At 40.7% G+C, this 18291-nt stretch overlaps 1 protein-coding gene across 1 annotated transcript; it reads right to left on the reverse strand.

The window, feature by feature from the left end:
• Positions 1-9159: 9159 nt before the first annotated feature.
• Positions 9160-12726, reverse strand: LOC308368322 (lysozyme g-like). The gene is made up of 4 exons (XM_080842473.1): positions 12714-12726; positions 10765-10955; positions 10551-10683; positions 9160-9336 (listed from the first exon to the last, which is right to left on the reverse strand). Coding segments are annotated over exons 1-4 (456 nt in total). The 5' UTR covers positions 12715-12726; the 3' UTR covers positions 9160-9205.
• Positions 12727-18291: the final 5565 nt, after the last annotated feature.

An 18291-nucleotide genomic window follows, 5' to 3' on the forward strand; every position in this document is an offset into this window, starting at 1 on the left:
TTCTGTTAAGATGTAGGTTTTTTTGTGGGTTGTCATATACCGCCATCTGGTGACAAATAGTGAATATTAACAATTCACGAGACAGATGACTGTGTGCCCCCAAGCAGTTATCAACCACTTTTGATTTACAATATCTGTCAGCATCCTCTACGGTTATTTACTGCTGATGGGCACCAAAGCACTCCAGCAGTGACAACCTGTGTCTACATGTGCACCATTCCTGTAGCTAACTGGGTAGACAACACCAAGGTCAGACATCTTCACTAAATGTACTTTGTTTCACTCTTTGGGTGAGAGAGTTATTATATTATGTATTAGATAAATTAATATATATAACAGACATATCTATATGTCTTAGAAGGGAGACCTTTGCAGAGGCCTTTGAAGTGTAGTGGCTGCAAGAGACGTCCACTTTCCTGTTGAAGCACAAGTGTCAGGTGATTGTTTGCTATATATAGAAAGGTTTTTACATTGCTAATCACACCTAGTAGCTGAGGGTAAGGTGCAGACAGCACGCTGAAACAAACTCTCTAGATGCAAGGCCTCAGACCCCCTTGCAGTCGAGCTAACAGGAAGAGCTTGGTTGTTTCTGTGAAATGGTGCAGACAGTTTTCTTGACATTGTTGTTGTGGTTGGAACAAACAAAAAAAACAGCACACCAAAGAACAATGTTGTGTAAGCCATTTACTGATTGAAAAGTATGCAGTAGTATATAATACATGCCTAAAATGATTTTCAGGATTTAATGCAAATAAGTGCATGTCATCTCATATAATTATATATAAATCACAGTCTTTTGTGAAACTATGACTTAAATAATGAAATGCACCAAAAGTCTGGATTCATTTCTGGGAAGACCCAGAGACCAACATATACAGATCTTTTCTGGACATAACTTCTACTTTAAACCAGTTCCACATACCACATACATAGATCTTACCTCGACCCACAACCAAGAGTTCCAGTTACTTTTCCTTCTGGAGTTTCCCTTATGTCAGGGTAACAAACTGAAGAGTTTTACCAAATTCCCACTTTCTGGAATATCCCCTGGAATAGTTGAGGGATAGACAAGCTTGTTAAATGTAGTCAGATGACATTAGTAAAAACAAGTAGGCCTAGGTAGTGTTATATCTCGGTGACACACTGTGAGTGTAGCCTACTGTTATAAACAAGGTGCTTGCAGGGAGATGGGTTACCACATGCACCTTGCACTGATTTGACCATATATGAGTCAAACACACCACATCACATGGTTTGTGATGTTTACAACATTTAGTGACAATGTTTGACAAAGCTTGTGGTGTGTCTGAGGTTCAGACTGACATTATACCAGAAACCATGACTATATAGTTAGGCAGATACACACGGCTACGCTCAGGTTGTGTCCACTGCATAGATATCGAGAGAGCTGTCCTTTGCACAGGTACTGACTGAAACATGTCCAGTAGTGGAGTTATAACACTCACAGAGGCTACATGTTAGCCTGGCCATTACCAGCCTGTGACTCCATTTCATTCCGTCTTTCAGTCTGGGCCAACCCAATGCATTTTGGTTTCCGAGATGGGCGGGTGCTTATCTTGAGGTTTAAAATCATTGGAGTTCCCTTAACCAATCAGCAACGTTTAGTAAGCATTCGGTAGATTAAACTCTTCCCAAAGCCAGTTGGGAGAAGAGCTACGACATCCTTTCCAATCATAAAACTTACAAGAAAATACTCTTGTTCTCCTTTTAATTTTCTGATGTTCTCGAGAGTTGAGACAACTTTTCCGATAGCTTTTCGTGTCTTTTCCACCAAGGCGAGTTTTGCGTCACAGCTCTGAACTGTTCGCTGATTGGTCCTGCAAAATTTTGAGTTCTGGAGACGATTGTCAATGGGGTTGGGCCAGACTGAGTATGAGCTTGAAATCAATTCAGGCGGAAATACGTAGGCTGGTGTCACCAGGCTAGCTACATGTACACGTGTGTAAGAATCGGCTTGGGTAGGATGCAGCAACCACTAGCAGAAATACCACGGTCAGCTACAGCGTCAGATTTCCTTTGTAGTGCAAGCTACCCAGTGAGCTATCTGCACGGTAGAGTGTAGACAGCACAGGCAGTCATGCCGTGGTTAGCCACAGCGCTACCTCTGAGGCCCTTAGCTCTGCAGCCTGACAAACAACAAGTTTAACCCATTAACCCATTTAACCCAAAACTAAAAGAACAAGCTTACGAGTAAATTAGTAAGAGAGTGAAGGTGAGTGTATGATAGTGTGTGTGTGTGTGTGAGAGAGAGAGAGAGAGAGAGATCTCACCTTTTTCACAGGTGAGGCAGACACACACACACACACACACACACACACACACACACACACACACACACACACACACGCACACCCATACATACATAGATAGATGTTATTAGACATAGAAATCCAAATAATTACTCAATATTTAGTTTAGATAAGTTATCTCACTTGCCTTCAAAAAACAGCTTGAAAGAAAAATAAATCTTTCACTGTATTATATAATTCAGTAGTCTTTACTCCAGTGCAGTAGTGAAGGCTATGCCAAGGGAACGATGCCGTCAGAGGTTCTACCCAAGATAGACCACACTCAGTGATACGGCACACCCTAGCCTCTATAAAGGGACGTGAGCCTGCCAAGGGTGTTAGTGGGGCTGGCTTAGTGGTTTGGGTGAGTGTGTGTTTACTTTCACTCCATGAAGCGGCGAAACAGGTCCCCCATTTCCTTTTTTTATTTCAACACAGACGATAGAGCCTAGCACATAGCATAACAGGAAATGGGTAAGGTGACAGAGTTCCACTGGAGTCCAAGCCTGCTCAACTGTTATTGGTGGACAGAATGAAAGGGGGAGGGCCTTATGATAAGTCAATTGGGGAGGGAGATAGAAGGTCAGCAGTTGATGGCAGCAGATGATGGCCCCCAACTCGCCCCTTTTAGCCCCAAGTTCAGGTGGAATAACCAAGGCCAGCCCATCTGCAGCAAGTGTGGTGTAGCTGGGCACATCAGTCGTCAGTTCAGGCGTGCCTCCCAAAGGGTTTTTTAAGCTTCTGGTCACTGATGTTCATTTGTCTGGATAGGGTCATCCTCTTAGAGTGTAAAAGTTTAAAAGTGTAAAAGTAAATGAAAGGAATGTCCAATGCCGAGTAGACAAAGGCTCCCAACTTAAGCTGTTTTCTAAAAACCTATGTAGAGAAGTTTACTATCAGCATCAGCTAAAAGGTCCAGATGCTCCCTAGCTGACCTTATGGGAGCCAATGGAGTTGCGTTCTGTATATCAGCTACCTAGTGTTGGGCATTCAGGTGCTGGTGGTCATTTTTGTAATACCAAAAATTGGTGAAGACTCAGTCGGAACAAAAATGAACACAAAGTAGTATAATATATATTTGTTTTAATTATTTATTTATTTTAAGACAAGTCCACATTCATAAAAACGTCTCATGTGAGCTTAAAACATTCTAGGGTTAGCTTCAGGATGAGAAAAAACAATGAACTGAGTAATATAATGTACATAAGCTAGTGGATGAGTTTTCACATTTTAAAATGGAGTTTGTGATTTGTATGTGTATTTGTGTGCAATATTTATTATAAAGTTTACAGTTTGCGGCAACTGTAACATTGTAACTACACCTCATATGGCTGTAACTAGCTGAGTCTCTAACTGGGCATATATTCATCATATTATTGTAACTCTATATCAGTTCTTATGTCTGAGTAGATACTAAAGTCATTGTTTTGCTGTCTTATTTCCTTCCGTCTTGGTTTGTGTCCTCCGGTGGGTACATCCAGCGTAGCATAGCACAGGTCTCCATCCTTAAAAATTGTAAAAAAGTTAGCGAAAGATTAGTTCCCAAATTAACATGGATCTGAGTTTTTCCCCCACAATAGATCAACATGGAGCTCTTAGGCAGCATTATACCTTAGGCAGCATAATCTTCATATCTGATAGTGTAAGTGGGTGTTTAAGGAAATAATTACCTGTTTTTCTCTGTGTTTTCTCTTATTGTTTGACTCTGTTCATAAAAAAATGAATTGCCATGAATTGATTTAAGTACTCTGTAAGCACTGCAAATTGTATTTTTTTTTAAACCTAAAAGGCAGACAATTTGGCCAATTCGTGAGAAGAATGCATAATTTAATGGCATTTGGATGTAAGGGGTTTCACCATTTTTGAGGAGGAAGCAGTTTGCACAGATGGAAGAGATGAGGGCGGAGAGCAGTGTACACACAGGACACAAAATGGCCATCAGCATCCAGCACTGGACACAGTCAGGGAGAGGAGGGCAAGAGGGCTGAGGACTGGGTGGGAGGTCCAACGCTGAGGATGGACACACACACACACAAACACACACACACACACACAGACACACACACACACACGATCACACTCACTCACTCTAACCACTTGATTTGATAACCGCTTGACATCATGAATCCAGGAGAAATGAATTCCTGTCTCACTATAAAACTAAGGCCACAGTAGGAGAGCGTGCTACACATGGGCATCAAAGCTGTGCAAGTTTGTACTGCACCCAGAGTACCTATCTTACCCTTACAACTCACTGAACTCACCACCAAATCCCACCAAACAACTCACACAACTCTTCTTCAGCATTTAAAGAGCACATACATTACCTCTAAGTTAGAGTCTCTAACACAAAGGGATGACAGATTGTCCTTATTTACCTTCAAACAACAGGTTTATGGTGTTTCCTTGTCGTTGTGTTTTAACATCTTGGCAGTAATAAAGACCCAGGTCATGCTCAGTGATGTTCTCAATCCTCAGATCCATGGAGTTAGAAGAGATGTTCGATTGAAAAGTGATGCGAGGGGGAGTCCAGCGTCCTTCTAATACGAGGGTCGGCTGATTCCTGTGAGAACAGTTTCTACGCCATTCAACTGCCCACTTGTTTCCCTCAATATCACAGAGCAGGGTCACATTGTCCCCGGGTCTGACTCTGAGCTCCTTGTGAGCTCCAGAGATTCTCTCCACACTGGAGCAGATCACACCTACAGATTTATAACGATTAAGTAAACGAGCACCATCTATCAACCAACCATAGAGCCAAATAAGAAGTCAGAATTAAGACACATCACCAAAATGTACAAAAGACAGATTTGACATTCGAGAGACCCACTAACAGAGCTGTAATAATGTCAATAAAAACATCTTTGTAATGAATAAAACCAAGTAACTTACACAGATGGAGCACGACACTGACCCTTAAGATACTCATCGCTGTGACTGGGGGTGCAGCTGAAAGTGTGTTACAAGTGAATTTCCGTCAAGGCTGATACACTTCCATTAAAGGACAGGTGCATGGTGATTGGTTAAACACAAATGGAAAATGTTGGTGAGTTTTTTCTACCTCGGAAATGAGGTTGAAGTGAGATGTAGACTACTGTAGAGAAAACAACGGCTTTGATGTCTTGGACATGCTTTGAGTGAACACGAGCTGTTTGTCAGTGTGTACATAGCCATATAATAACGATTGAATGTGTGTGTGTGTGTGTGTGTGTGCATGTACCAAATGCCACTGTGTAACTTTACCTAGTTGTGTCAGGAGGGAGTTTTTGGTCAATTTGTTGATATATTTGATTGTCCTACATACTTTAAAAGTCTGAGAGTTTAATTGTCTCTTACTTACTGGGATCAAGTTAAGGGGTTTTGGTGTGTCTTGGGTTCTAGTTTGGGTTGTTTGGTGGGTATTTCAAGCCTAGCTTTGAGAAGGGGCCAATCCTCATACAAATGAGAAAGTGTTTAAAACCAGGACCTACACCTTCAAGGAGCTAAGAGTAAGGAACCTGAACTTTGTAGTTGACATTTCTGTGTTTGGCCTAACAACCAACAGCTCTGAGTGTGTCTACAGACAGGAAGTTTAGCTATCACAGCTAGCTGGTGGGTCAGGTCCCTGGACATAATTAAGCATTCTAAACCCGACACTCCGCTTCGCGTCGTGCCTAACAACTCCCTTACCTGTTCTAAAATCAGCGCAAAGCACGGCCTCTTGGGGCTTATTGCTTAAATAAGCCCCAAGAGGCCGTGGTTTGCACTGATTTTAGAACAGGTAAGGGGAGTTGTTAGGCACGACGCGAAGCCCTTAACGCGGGGCTTACTGCTTAACTCTAAAACTGTTACTACAAATATTCGATATAGTTTCATTAAATAAAAACAATTCAATTTTTAGAAGCAACAGTTTAATGATAAACCGTCATTCTTCCGCCACTACAAAATATAGTTCCTAAATAAATCGTTGCCATGCAACCCTTGAAGCAACGCAACAGCCAGATGGAACACTTGCGCCACCGACAAAAAAGGGGTGCTTATATATTCACATTAATTTGTATATCGCCATTAATAGTGCAATTGTTTAAATAGTTTTCAAACGGGCTCTTCTTTGCTGGTGCAGTGACAGGGGTATCCTGATTTTGACGCTTCAGTGTCCCAGATGATGTTGCTCCACATGTGTATGAAATGTGCTATATGAATAAAATCGCCTTGCCTTGCCATTCACTGCGCAGTAATATGGAATGTTATCATAGAATGTTATGAGGACAAACTGTAAGGTTATGCTGGATTTTACAACGGCTTTTAGCCAATCACAATCAGGGATTTGAACAATCAGTTTAAGAAAGTACCATTTACACTACTTCTGATAGTGGAAGGCATTCTGCCACTTTCAGGTCCCTGAGAAGATTTCAGCGTCAGGCGGGGTGTATTTTGAGGCAATTCAGTTTTGCTTTAACACAACTGTAACTACACCACATTATGGCGGTATTTGGAGTTTGGTATCATGGCTGGTGGTACCATCTCACCGTTGGATTTCACCATGGCAATGAAGGTAAAAAGGCTTCTAAATGGGTTGTTGGTGGTTAATATTGATGGTGAGGTGATTCCCTCTATCTTATAAAAAGCTGTGAAGAGTTTTGGCTGGTGGTACAATGCCCTATTAAGTGACCAGGGACAGGTTTTTAGAGAATTCATTGCTAAGGGAATCAGGACTATTGACCTTCTTTCCTGGTAAACTGAAATTGTTGTGCTTGTAGTTTGGGTACACATAAGTTGGCCTTTGTCTGTGTATGAAGCTGCCATTTCAGAGGTGGGGAAATTTGAGAGAGTTATGAATAAGGTAGTTAGGAATTGGCTTAGGGAGCCACATTGTTTAAGTACTATAACTTTGTATGGAAAATGAATTTTGGAGTAACCAATGACCAGCTTGTTGGAAGAGTTAAAGACCCGACTGGAAGTGACTTTGTAGACCACATCCGGGCTTGATGCCCATGGAGGACACAGCTTCGATTCCGGCCTGATGTCATTTCTCCTGTCCACTCCCCACCTCTTCTCCCTCTCATTTCCTGTCCCACTCTTCACTACAACTATCAATTAAAGCCCAAAATGCCCCCCCCCCTAAAATAAATAAATAAAATAAATTAGTTGTTTGAGGCTGCTGAAAAAGCGAGCCAGTGGGTGTGTGTGTGTGTGTGTGTGTGTGAGCCAGTGGTTGTGGCTGAGGAGCTTGCCAACTACATGGGGCCGTGATTTTACCTGAACTAGAACTGAGATGTTAGAAATCTTGTCGAGGTGTATCTGTTGTTGCCTCTGGTACTGAGTGATGTGTGTCCTAACCCATCATGAGTATGGAGGGGAGTGGGTCTGCAATGCCAGACACCACTATTTAACCTTCTGGAGGTGTTGTTGTAGCCTGGTGACACCAGCCTACGTATTTCCGCCTGAATTGATTTCAAGCTCATACTCAGTCTGGCCCAACCCCATTGACAATCGTCTCCAGAACTCAAAATTTTGCAGGACCAATCAGCGAACAGTTCAGAGCTGTGACGCAAAACTCGCCTTGGAGGAAAAGACACGAAAAGCTATCGGAAAAGTTGTCTCAACTCTCGAGAACATCAGAAAATTAAAAGGAGAACAAGAGTATTTTCTTGTAAGTTTTATGATTGGAAAGGACGTCGTAGCTCTTCTCCCAACTGGCTTTGGGAAGAGTTTAATCTACCGAATGCTTACTAAACGTTGCTGATTGGTTAAGGGAACTCCAATGATTTTAAACCTCAAGATAAGCACCCGCCCATCTCGGAAACCAAAATGCATTGGGTTGGCCCAGACTGAAAGACTGAAAGGCTAGTGTTGTTGGCCTAATTCCATGAAACACTGATGAGGGAAGACGCCTGCTTGAAAACCCCAGTGAAATGTTCACGAAGGCAGCTTTGTTGTGTCCTGCTGCTCAGGTTCTATGGTTGGGAAGCCATGCTGTTGTGCTTAGGGTTGAGTTCTGTAATACTGTTCTATTGTGCTACCACTAGGAGGCACTGTTTCATAATGAAATGGTAGCTAATTTACCTGCAGGGGGCAGAAGAAGAGTACTACTACTGCTACTAGACATGTATTACACTGCTGGCAGTTCTCAGTAAAGCTTTGAAATATTATCCTGCTTGCCGTTATTCTGAAGCTCCACTACAAAACACTTACCAATCCCAGGGCCTGGGTAGAACATGCAGCACATGTTGCGGCTGTCAAAAGTCATAACTATTTCAATGAAACTCAGTTTAACTTTATTTATGTTGTATATCAATAATGCAGTATCGCGATTCAATACATTTGTTTGATTTGTTTAAATTCACAGATACATCCCCATACAAAATTAAGCCACATAATTGTGTTGCATGCACAAATCACTACCGGTTTAGAGCTCTCTATCTATGGGGTATCTGAACTTAACCTCTACCTGATTCTGTCAATAACACGAAGACAGTATGAATGAGTCATACACACAGAAATACACACAAGTTCTGGCTGATTTTTGTCAGTGCACATGCACCATTCTTCACACCTATAAAAGTTCAGTTCATAATCAGAAAAGTTCATAATCACTTATGTCACTCATTTTCAAATGCATAGCCTATAACATAATATCACACACAAAAAATAACAAGCACGAATATGTATGTATGAATTTATATAAAAGTAAAAATACAACAACAATCCAGAAAGTATAACGTATTGGTGTGATTGGTTCACACACAAAAAAGCCCTGACCTCACCTTAGGTTAGCCAGTCTTAGATATGAATTAGAAAATGTGTGCTGTCTAATCTTATTGGATCACCTAGCAAAACAAATTATTTATCTTTATTAAGTCTTTATTAAGTAAATTAAATTGAACTTTAACTGAGAAGTGGGGCAGCTCTCAGGGTTAAAACCCATTCCTCTTAAAGTACTCAGCCCTGGCAAGGACATCAGCGGAGTAGTCCCCCCCTGTAGTGTGAGCGTCCACGTTGTTGTAATCCATTCTTTGTGTACCCATGTTGTAGGCAGCCAGCGCTCCTAAAGCAGGAAGAAAATAATTTGAAGGGTGCAGAAAAATGTGAGGTTCTTTTGTCAATTTGTTGTATTATTTCAAGGAGGTTTGTGCTCCTCAGCAGGGATTGATTGATACTTGACATTCACAGTTTTCACAGTTGACATCCATTCAAAACACATTCTGACTTTAAAGGGCAGGTATCGTGCTTTGTGATTTTCTATTGTAGGTTTACTCTGTTGAACATGGTCAAAGATCGAAGATCGACAAAAAGAAGTGAAACTATAGTTTGTTTCATGGTTTGTTGACGTAGCCTCCGGGAGCTTACCAATCAGAACAGAGTGAACCTATTGGGAGGGGAGCCTTAAATAGACAGAAGCTAAAACGTCCTGTTTCAGACAGAGGCTGAACTGAGAGGCTGCATAAAGGGCCAGTATAGATCAATACGTTTTTAATTATTATTATTATTTATTTTTTTACCATAAATCATGCAAAGATATTCCAGTAGAGCCCCAGATTAAATACATAGACCTGGAAATATGCATGATATGTCCCCTTTAATGCCACTTATAGGAAGAATTTGAACACTTCTGACTTTGGTGATAGTGACGGTCGTGGTGCGACCGCACATTAACTGCACACTTCTTCCCACTGTTTTACCCACTAGTGCACCCAACAGACATGGTTTGCACACACACACACACAAACACTCATACCACTGATTGCAATTGGATCCTGCCTCTGTGAAACTGCTAATTGCCCAGACTGGCAGGGGGGACACCAAAAATGGTCTGGGCCGGACCACTTGGATAAGGTGGATTTTAACAAACCTTGGACACATCATTTATTTATGTCATAGTTATTTATTTGATTTAGGATCGTGACAATACTATGTTTGTGTCTCAGGGTTCCGTGTTCTGTCTAGTTCAGTTAGTCTTGTCTTGTCAGGTATGTGTTCCTATGTCGACCGCATTGAACTGCTGATTGTTGTCCTCTACCCATATAGAGGCTTAGCAGGTTCTGTTATGTTTTTAGACTGCTGAATATTGTATAATAATTTAATCCAAAAAATTCGACACACAGCAGCTTTGAATTTATAAAACTTCAGTTCTCATTTTAAAACTTATGTTTTGATGTTGTACATTTTACACTGATACCACTAACTTGCACTGCAACGATAGACAACATTATTTTACACCTCAAAGACACACAGGCAACTCTTCAGATGAATGATCTGTACCTTTCAGTGTCTGCTTATCGCTCCAACCTTTTGCCTTGAAGTGTGGGTAGAAGTCTTTTAGAATCCCAATTCCTTGCTCAATATGTTCCTGGCTGTCCCACGCACCCCGAGGTTTGTGCCAGCGTTTATCAATCTAGGAACCATAAATAAGACATTATCAGAGAGGTGGATGCAGAGAGTGGGTTGGACAGAGACTTGTGTGTGGACCACAGACCTGCATTAGTCCCCAGGCGTTCCCATGGTCTCCCCAGCCATCTTTAAGACCTGCCGCTGTGCCTGCGCGGCTCTCTCTGGAGATGATGCCAGCCACGACAGAAGGCTCCACATTAAATTTGTTAGCAGCACTGATAATCTTGCTCCTGTATTTCTTCATGGGCTCAAGATCCTGTTCAGCGTAAAAAGCCACTGCATAGGAAATTAAAGTTTCTATTAATTTAACTTCATCATGTAAAATTTTCATGGCTGTGCCACATCATTTAGTATCAGACAAGTGTCTAATTTCAAAAACATTCTCTTTCATTTACCAGGATAACCCAGTCAGTATCAATACTGCTTTCCAGGGAGTACATAATTAAGTACACTACGTCTACAGCAGTGCTTTGAGCTAAATGCTAATGTCAGCATGGTCACAATGATAATGCTAACATGCTGATGTAAATCACGTAAAATGTTTACAGGGTTCACCATCTTAGTCTATTAGCACTGAACACAAAGTACAGCTGAGGATGATGGGAATGAAAGTACTGGACAAATGAAAGTTTTGATCTGATGATGTTGCTAGATGAAAAGTTAAGGGATCACCAGTTATTACAACTCATCCAGAGGGGAACATCTGTATCAGTGGGTTAGCTTAGCTGACCACAAACACTGAAAACAGGGGGAAACAGCTCTTTTTCTCTTCACAGAAACAACTATGCCTACCAGCACCTCAAAAGATCAATGATCAACACCTTATATCTTTGTTTGTTTAATCTGCACAAGCGTAATCCTATATGTAAAAATGAGAAGTTGTATTTTCACGGGCCTGGCTGTTATGTGGGGGGCTATTTATTGGTCAGGCGCAGTGACTTAAAACCTACTGTATAACTTCTCAGTTGGTAGAGATCAGACATCTCAACATCGCCCAGCTACAATGGTTACGCACCATTTACATCAGTATTAACAATTTAATAATGTCACATGTGATACTATCATCACAGGGTACATTTTGATGCAGAATTCGTATTTTGCTAATAATGTTTTTCTACTTTTATCTGTCAGCTGTGGTTTTCCAGTGGTTCATACTAGACTCAAAATCAAACGCACCACTGGTTTTGTGCACAGCGTTTCACTTGATGTTGCCCAATAAGAATTCATCAAAGACACTGGTGTCTAAATCCGCATTGACAGGGACATTGGCGGCCTAAGCTATGTTTGCCCTTTTTCACCTGAAACAGGCACCACCCTCCCAAGGGCCCCCGACTAACATGTAAGAATTGAGCATTTCCCCCACTTAAAATATTTAATGGTGAGCTAAGGTTACTTCATTCAAAGATGACAAACTGGACATTGCTTTAAAGCTAACCACCGGCTTTAATTGCAGTTAGAAACTCACCATAAACAGTAGGCAGGTAATTTCTTTGAACACTTCTAACTAATGCAAACTAGTAAATTCTCAACCTAAAGCAAATACACATAATTAAATAATCTCTATAAGCGTGCAAATAAATGAGGGTAAACAACATATTGAAATATTTATAATAATTCTAATTTTTCCCATCGCCTCTGCTCTCTGAGTTTCACACAAGGAGCAGAGCAGAGGAGACAAAGCAAAAATGTAATTCTTTCAGTTTTTAATTGTTTGGAATTTTTGTATGTTGAGCTGTTCATGATGCTGAAAGTACACATAATGTATTTAAGTTGAATTCCGAAAATATACCCTTATTGATGCAAAAAAAACAACAACTTGAAACCGGCCCCCATATGCTTAAGGCCGCCACTGGACCTTAAAGACGTGGTAGACTTAAAGAATGCGGCGGTATCAGCTGTGGCAGTGGGGGCACTGTGGCCGCAGGGCATATCATTTTTGATAACTGAACTGAAATTCCTGCCCTGCACACACACACACACACACATTACGGTGGTTAACAAAGCGACATTTAAAAACAAACAAAGTGTACTCACTGTTCTCTGTTGCTCTTCTGGAAGCTTTGGTGATGTATCTGACTCCTGGGTTTATATAGGCTAGTGAACTCTTTCCTACACAAGCTAAGCACTGCCCATCAAACCAGAGGGCAGGCTGACGTGCATCACGTGGTTTATCAGAAACGGGGGTCCAGCAAGGAAATAACCCAACGTTTGTTTAGTCAAAACGAAAGGAAGGAAACGAAAGTTTATCTAGGGTTTGGCAGATGGAAGTTTCTCGTAGTCACAAGACGTTTACAGGAAAATGTTGACTTACTTTAAACAGCAGAGTGGATTTAATATTGGCGCCTTACCGTGCGTTTGTTACAAAAACTTTTGTGACAAACCCCATTGGGCTCGTCAGCTCTTTCTATTTGGTTTATGAGTCAGTTCTGTCCAAAACAGTTGCGTTTCAGTTTCAAAGTTTTAGTTTCAGTTTCGGTTTCAGTATTTCAACGTGAATGAGAGGGAGCACAAGAACTGAGCGTCTAGCAGCGATTATCATATCATAGGGCCTCATTTATAAAACGTACTTACGCACAGAACTGATCTTAGACTGTGCGTGCGATCAAATCAACGTACAAATTACAGAGTACAGATTACAGAGAACAGATTCATAAAAACTGTCTTAGACGTAGAAAAGGACGTATCTCTACTACGTCTGGTTTCAGTTCGTGTAAGTACATTTCCTTGCGGCAATACTGGAGTACTGCAGGAATTCAGGACTCTCCTAGCGCCAACACGCAGTTTCATCATCATCATCGTCAGCACCACCGTCACCATTTGGGCTAATGGTGAAAGGCCAAATTAATGTTTCGCTCAATAAAATCAAATAAACTATTGGAACAATTCAATTCGGGAGAGCGTTTATTGTGACCGAACTTTGTGAATTAAATGATTATGTCGAGTTTCAGCCCATATGATTAAATTAAGGACGCACAGTATGTGCATATCAAACAAAGGTTTGACCCTGAAATATTCTGGGGTAAAGATAACCCAACATTGACATGGTTGTTTTTCTTAGGTTATGTCATGCAGGTAATTGTAGTAAATTTCACTAAGGGAGGAAAGTGCAGAAATTTGAAAAGTGTTGTTGTGGAGGGAGTTGTCATTTACTCATGCTAATGTTTCCCCTTTGTGTGGTACAACATTGTTACACAGACCTGAAGTCTTCTAGCCTGGTGACACCAGCCTACGTATTTCCGCCTGAATTGATTTCAAGCTCATACTCAGTCTGGCCTAACCCCGTTGACAATCGTCTCCAGGACTCAAAATTTTGTAGGACCAATCAGTGAACAGTTCAGAGCTGTGACGCAAAACTCGCCTTGGAGGAAAAGACACGAAAAGCTATCGGAAAAGTTGTCTCAACTCTCGAGAACATCAGAAAATTAAAAGGAGAACAAGAGTATTTTCTTGTAAGTTTTATGATTGGAAAGGACGTCGTAGCTCTTCTCCCAACTGGCTTTGGGAAGAGTTTAATCTACCGAATGCTTACTAAACGTTGCTGATTGGTTAAGGGAACTCCAATGATTTTAAACCTCAAGATAAGCACCCGCCCATCTCGGAAACCAAAATGCATTGGGTTGGCCCAGACTGAAAGACGGAATGAAATGGAGTCACAGGCTGGTAATGGCCAGGCTAGAAGTCTTCTGTCTCAGATTAAAATCTAACATTGAGTTAGTACACCCTGTTTTGGACAAAACTAGAAATTACAAGCTGAGGTGTGATTTTGATGGCGGGTGAGTTAATAAATAAGGATCCAATGTACCAAAATATTAAAACACCAAAGAGGATGGTATATATGTATATTGTATAATAGATGAAATATTGGAAGGGCCACCCTGCAGATTTTACACAAGGTAAAGTTTACTTGTTAAGAGGAGTACTACTCATATACAGTATATTATACAATATATGAAATATTTAAAGGGCCAACCTGCAGATTTTAAACAAGGTAAAGTTTACTGGTTAAGAGGAGAACTACTCATTTCAAAATCATTTGTATAATGTCTTTCCAAACTGATACAGTAACTGATGTCATCAGGGTGATTTCAGCCTGGGCTTGAGGCAGGAAGGGTCTAATAAAAGGCAGGACTGGTCAATGACTGTCAGGGGCTGGCTTGAGAGCAAGGTGTTTCCCTGTGGAGGTTGGATGCAGAAGATTTGCAGCCCGTTCCTTGGCCAGAGCCTTCAGTAGTTTAGGCATCGAGGGTGAGAGAAAGAGGAGAGCCATGTGCAGTACCACCGATGCGGCAGAGAGGGCCTCAAGATGGCTGAGCCATGAAGTCGTGCTATCTCCTGTTTCAACTGAAACGGGCCCCACCCTCCAAAGGGCCCCCCGACTAACATGTAAGAATTGAGCAATGCCCTTAAAATATATAATAGTGAGCTGTGGTTACTTCATTCAAAGATGACAAACTGGACATTGCTTCAAAGCTAACCAAAGCTGCTTTAATTTCAGTTAGAAACTCACCATAAACAGTGGGCAGGTCATTTCTTTGAACACTTCTAACTAATGCAAACTAGTAAATTCTCAACCTAAAGCAAATACACATAATTAAACCACCAGCTTTAATTGCAGTTAGAAACTCAGCATAAACAGCTAAACAGTAGGCCGGTCATTTATTTCACTAGGAACACTAGTAACTTTAAACTAATGCAAACTAATATATCTCAAACTAAAGCAAATGCACATAAGGTATAAGCTGTGGCCGCAGGGGCAGGGCGTATCATTTATTGATGACCATAAGGCCAAACTGAAATTCCAGCCCTGCACACACAAATTACTGTGACTAAGTGACATTTAAAAAAACAAACAAAGTGCTCTCACTGTTCTGTGTTGCTCTTCTGGACGCTTTGGTGATGTATCAGACTCCTTGGTTTACACAGTGAACTCTTATCTCCATTAGCCGCGGCACTGCCCATCAAACCAGAGGGCAGGCTGACGTGCATCACGTGGTTTATCAGAAACGGTGGGCAGCAAGTAGAGAACCCAACGCCTGCTTAGAAAAAACGAAAGGAACAAAACAAGACGTTTACAGGAAGTGTTGACTTACTTTAGCGGTAGTCATCACAGAGACAATGGGACTGTTTTATACTGGTGCTGTACTGTGCTACAAGTTAACAAAAGCTTGTTTATGGAGTAAAATGACATGACTAAAATTTTACTTGAGCTGTCAATCTTTCTTTGATGTATTTAGGTGTATATCATATGGACATTTACTTTTTGGTTTAATTTGCACTGATGTCGTTTAGGTATTATGTGCTTTGAAAAACACTGCAATTTAAATAAAGCCAATAAACAACTTTGGCTAATCGATTCCTCTTTCCTCCTCTCAGAAAGACAATCTGAAGGGGGATTAAACGGTGAGTCATATCTGATTAATCAAAGTTGTTTAATGTCATGTTGCATTTTACACAACTACATTTATAAGTTTCAGCCCATATGATTAAATTAAGGACACACAGTATGTGCATATCAAAAAAAGGTATGACCCTGAATCCTATGTTACATGTCACTTCTCTAGAAGCGAAAGAGTTTTAGTTGCACAGCTGAGAACTTGTAAGAGGTGGAAAGTGAGTCCATTGTTTTTGTATTGTGCAAACTACTATGATTTAAGGGTGTCAATGTTTTTCATCAAATAGCTCTCCAAAACCCTGAAATATTCTGGTGTAAAGACAATCAAACATTGGAACGGTGATGTGTTAAAGTTTATTAACTCTGTCTTAAAATCCTGGAAATACAGGAAAAATTGGCTAATCACTTTGTATTTCCTCTGATTTATCCAGTGCTTTATATTTGTGTATACTCAGCTTTAAACCGGGAGCAGTGTGTTTGTTGGGGCCTTCTGAGAGGGTAAACAGTAAACAAAATAATGGACAGTACACTTTACAGTGCTGTAGGTTTCAGGTTCCACCCTATGGGGCGAACAACACTCCACCACTGACGCAAATCAACTACTAGGAAAACTTTTGTAATAGCACCAAATACATGGGATTTGTTAATTTAAACAAATACACAACAATTCTAATTTGGTGCTCTAACAATCATAAAATCAAACCAAATATAAAAATAAATTCAAAAGCAGTGGGCAGGGATGAGAGGGGGAAAAATAATAAAATAACAGCACATAATTTATTACCTAATCATATAATAAATCGATTGTGATATCTGATCAAAGGAAAACAATATCCATCTGTCTTGACCCTAAATCCTGTTATTTGGAGAGTTAAAGGCACAATATGCAACAATTATGCTTCAGGGTTAGGGTTAGGATAAGCAGTTTAACCTTAAAATAACAGCTTAAAAAAATTGGGGCGCTACAATGACTTTTAATATGGAGAATTGCGTCCGTGCCAATGGCATAGCAGGGTCGATAGGCATATAACTGCCTTCTGTAGTTTTGCCTGCCGATGCCCGCCGACCTGACTTTGATTACCTTCTGTCGATCTAGTAAGTAGCTTATTTGCCGTCTTGCTTAGTCTTGTGTTGCACATGATTGATGTTTGACTGTGTAAGGACAGTCGTTGAGTAATTAGTTTGTCATAATGTCAAAGTCAGCACATTTCAAGAGATTTCGTTAGTTTTAGCTGCTAGCATACCTTTAGCGAATAGCTATTAATCCTTAATGTACCTTTAACATGAGCAGGACAACTATTTTGCTAACGTCGTCCACGTTCACTGTTGAAGGTAAACCGTGGCATTGACTCAGTTCCAGGTCACACCCTGGACTCCAGATTAAAACCTGAGAGAGGGCCAAGCTAACAGCGATGTGCCAGCTCGCCATCACATCTGATCACGGGCCTGTATCACAAATAGACATTAGAGGACTATCCGGCTCTCTTTTTGGCTTCATTCAGGTTTTTCGAGCATCACAAAGATGTCTCAATTTCAACTGCGGTAGATCCCTTCATAACATGTGCTGCACTCCAGAGAGTCCAATCAAAACCTGCCAACTGACCGCTTACTGACAAAATCACTTCACTGGAAAAATGGAGTCATCAACCAGCAAGGTTTTCTGACATGGACAATAGTACAGAGTTTACAATTAAACAACCAGTATTAAACAGAAGCGACATTCTTAATATGTCTCTATAACTACTTTGATTTCCATGATAATTGTCAGAGTGGACACATGGTTGTTTAAAAAAAACTACCTGAGTTTAAAAGTTAAGTTAAAATGAACTGTACTGTTTAGATGAATAAATCATTTTTGGGCACATTTTTGAGACCCCCCTGAAATATGGGGGTGCCGGCTGTCAATTAGAGACCCCCTGTATTTGGCACACTGCTTTAACGCTTTAAATCCATCACTTAATCTGATGAACATGTTGAACATGCCAACGGTATTTAATGGGGCACTACTCTGTTTATACACATTTAGTTCAGATTACACATTACAGGTGCTTTCCAAAGTTTGATAAAATAGCTTCTGGCGATCCAGTGTTTTTGGAGCTTGACCCACGCTAGGGACTTAAAGTCAGGATATTTCTGCCTATGCTGCTTCAATGTTGACTGTTCTTTTTAAAATATATCTCTTGTGTCTCAAATGTATGATAATTTCCACATTTATTGTTA

Source organism: Sprattus sprattus (genome assembly GCF_963457725.1).
Source record: "Sprattus sprattus genome assembly, chromosome: 7".
Lineage (NCBI taxonomy): Eukaryota > Metazoa > Chordata > Actinopteri > Clupeiformes > Clupeidae > Sprattus > Sprattus sprattus.

Coding starts and splice junctions, on each gene's coding strand:
- LOC308368322 (XM_080842473.1), bottom strand. Junction 10,684..10,764: donor ACGCCTGGGGACTAATGCAG/GTCTGTGGTCCA, acceptor TATGGTTCCTAG/ATTGATAAACGCTGGCACAA. Junction 9,337..10,550: donor CGATAAGCAGACACTGAAAG/GTACAGATCATT, acceptor TTCCTGCTTTAG/GAGCGCTGGCTGCCTACAAC.